General features: G+C 27.7%; 2 protein-coding genes across 2 annotated transcripts, besides 3 other annotated features; both read left to right on the forward strand.

Annotated features, from left to right (window-relative positions):
• Nucleotides 1-180: 180 nt before the first annotated feature.
• Nucleotides 181-216: a sequence feature (AT_rich).
• Nucleotides 217-540: 324 nt separating this feature from the next.
• On the forward strand, nucleotides 541-1623 carry EDI_295400 (bridging integrator, putative; the record flags this gene model as incomplete). The annotated part of the gene is made up of 1 exon (XM_001737903.1): nucleotides 541-1623. One exon carries the CDS (start codon nucleotides 541-543, stop codon nucleotides 1621-1623), a length of 1083 nt encoding a protein of 360 aa, XP_001737955.1.
• Nucleotides 1624-1661: 38 nt separating this feature from the next.
• Nucleotides 1662-1702: a sequence feature (AT_rich).
• EDI_295410 (uncharacterized protein) lies at nucleotides 1701-2102 on the forward strand (the record flags this gene model as incomplete). Its single annotated transcript, XM_001737904.1, has 1 exon — nucleotides 1701-2102. The coding sequence occupies one exon, from the start codon at nucleotides 1701-1703 to the stop codon at nucleotides 2100-2102; it is 402 nt and encodes a 133-aa protein (XP_001737956.1).
• Nucleotides 2103-2113: 11 nt separating this feature from the next.
• Nucleotides 2114-2215: a sequence feature (AT_rich).
• Nucleotides 2216-2384: the final 169 nt, after the last annotated feature.

Genomic DNA, 2384 nt, shown 5'->3' on the forward strand with positions numbered 1-2384 from the left:
TCTCTCTGATCTTTACTCTAATGAACAAATCCTGTCCATAACGAGTTATATATTCTAATTCTACATTCAAATGTTTTATACTCATTATGAATTCTGTTGGAAATTCTGTCAGAACAATTAAGAATAAATACCCAAAGATCTCTGTTCGATTTAGCTTCTTTTTTCTTTCTAAAGAATTCCATAATAAAAATTAAATGAAAAAACTTATATTAATTTCTATTCCTTTTCATACCTACCTCTGCTTTTTCTCTTCCAAATAACCAACTGAGTGAATTATCTATTTAGTCTTGCTTAATAAAAAAATACGTGTTAACAACTGTTCTCAACAAAAGATATTAATCACAAATCAAAAATTTTCAAAAGGTAATGATAATAACATAATTGAATAACATTATCATGTTTTGGTTTTATTTAACAATAACACAAAATGAAAAATAACAAAATTCGTTGGAACAAATTATAAAGTGAAACAATTATTTGAAACATACGCAAAAAGAGAGGTTAGAGTATATTAATCAGATCTAGTAAATTAGTATAGGGATGAGCGGAATTGGAGAGGCGTTTGGAAGAAAGTTTTATCAAATTAAAACCCATGTTGGAGCAGGTCAAAAAACTATGGACAGTGACGTTCAATATGCCAAGAATAAGCTCAGTGAATCATATAAAAAGTTTAAGAATATTTTAGAAGTTATTAAGAAGCTAGCACCTACTATTCATGCTACTAATTTGATGCAAGTTGAAGTTTTAACATCATTAGGTGATTGTGTTGTTAATAATAGTCCCGAAACAAAGTCAGATATAGATTCTATTATTTCAACGTTCCAAAAAATAGATGAAGGAGTTAATACATATGAAACAAGAGTTGAGAGTGATATTATTGTTCCATTAAAAACTTATATGGAACAATTCAAAATAATGGAAAAAAGATTTGAAATTTGTCATAATAGAAGAGTTGATATGGATAGATATCATGATTCAGTTCTCAGTATTTCTAAGAAACCACCAGGAAAACAAAGTGGACTTGCAGAAGCACAGAATAAATACAATGTTGCTAGAGACCTTTACAATTACCTAAGAAATGAAATTATTGCTGATGTTGAAAAATTAACATCTTCTGCTGATGAAGTTGTTTCTCCAATTTGTGGTACTCTTATTGTTAGTTATACAGATTATTTGAATCATTTAAATAATTATTGGGGAGAAGCATCAGAAGTTTCTAGTAATTTCAGAATTTGTGCACTTGACCCAGCACCAATTATTACTCCAGGAGAATCATCAATGGTTATTGATGCAAATGTTTTCTCAAAGAAATCTAGTGATGTCATGGATGGAACATATGAACCATCTGAATTTGAAAATTCAGGAAGTTCTACAACAACAAGTACAACAACTAGTGTTAAAACAACAGTAAGTACATCTAGTGGAAAAAGACCACCACCCCCACCACCAACAAGAAAAGAACAAGTAAGATGTGAATATGAATATCAAGCACAAGAAGAAGGAGAGTTATCATTTAAAGAAGGAGATATTATTACAGTATTAAAGAAAGAAGGAGATTGGTGGCTTGGAGAATTAAAAGGACAACAAGGATACTTCCCATACAATTATGTTTGTCCACTCTAAAATTCATATTTGAATTAAAGGATTATTTCATTTTGTTCATTTTTTAATTTAAAAATAAAAGAACTTTTATTAAAATAATGGAAGGGATTTGGAGATTTAAATATCCATTAGTTTGTGGTATTTGTGGGAGTATTGGAGGATTATTTAGTAAAGGAATTAGTTCAACACATATTCCATTTGCACAAAATCAATTTAGTATTATTATAAGATTTTTATGTGTTATATTAATGTTTGTATGTAATAGTGCTGGAGGATTCTTTTTTGCAAAAGCACTTAGTGAATTACCACCTCTCACAGTAACAATTATATCTACTATAACAGGATTTATTATGTCTGGAATTATTGGAGGATTAATAGGAGAATATATTCCAATACAATGGTATTTTGGAATGATTATTCTCATAATAGGAGTAATTTTACTTATTGTTGATAACTATGAAAAAGAACAACAATATCAAACAGATATTAAAGAAGAATAAACTTCTTTAAGATAATAATATATTTATTAATAATTGGTTTGTTGTTATAATAAAATAAAGAAGAAATTTAAATTAAACAATCAATGAAATAATAATATTTTTTATTTTATATTCATTTCAAATCCACCTTCTTCAATATCTTCATCTTTATAGTCTCTAAATCTTGGATCAATTATATTATAACCATTAAAATATACTTCACCAGTTCCTCGTACTATAAAATCTACATATTGTAAGTCAAATTCAAGATGAAGTAATTCTGTAGGAATTGTTTTGCAAAGT

Source organism: Entamoeba dispar, genomic scaffold, assembly GCF_000209125.1.
Source record: "Entamoeba dispar SAW760 scf_1105229460941 genomic scaffold, whole genome shotgun sequence".
Classification (NCBI taxonomy): Eukaryota; Evosea; order Mastigamoebida; family Endamoebidae; genus Entamoeba; species Entamoeba dispar.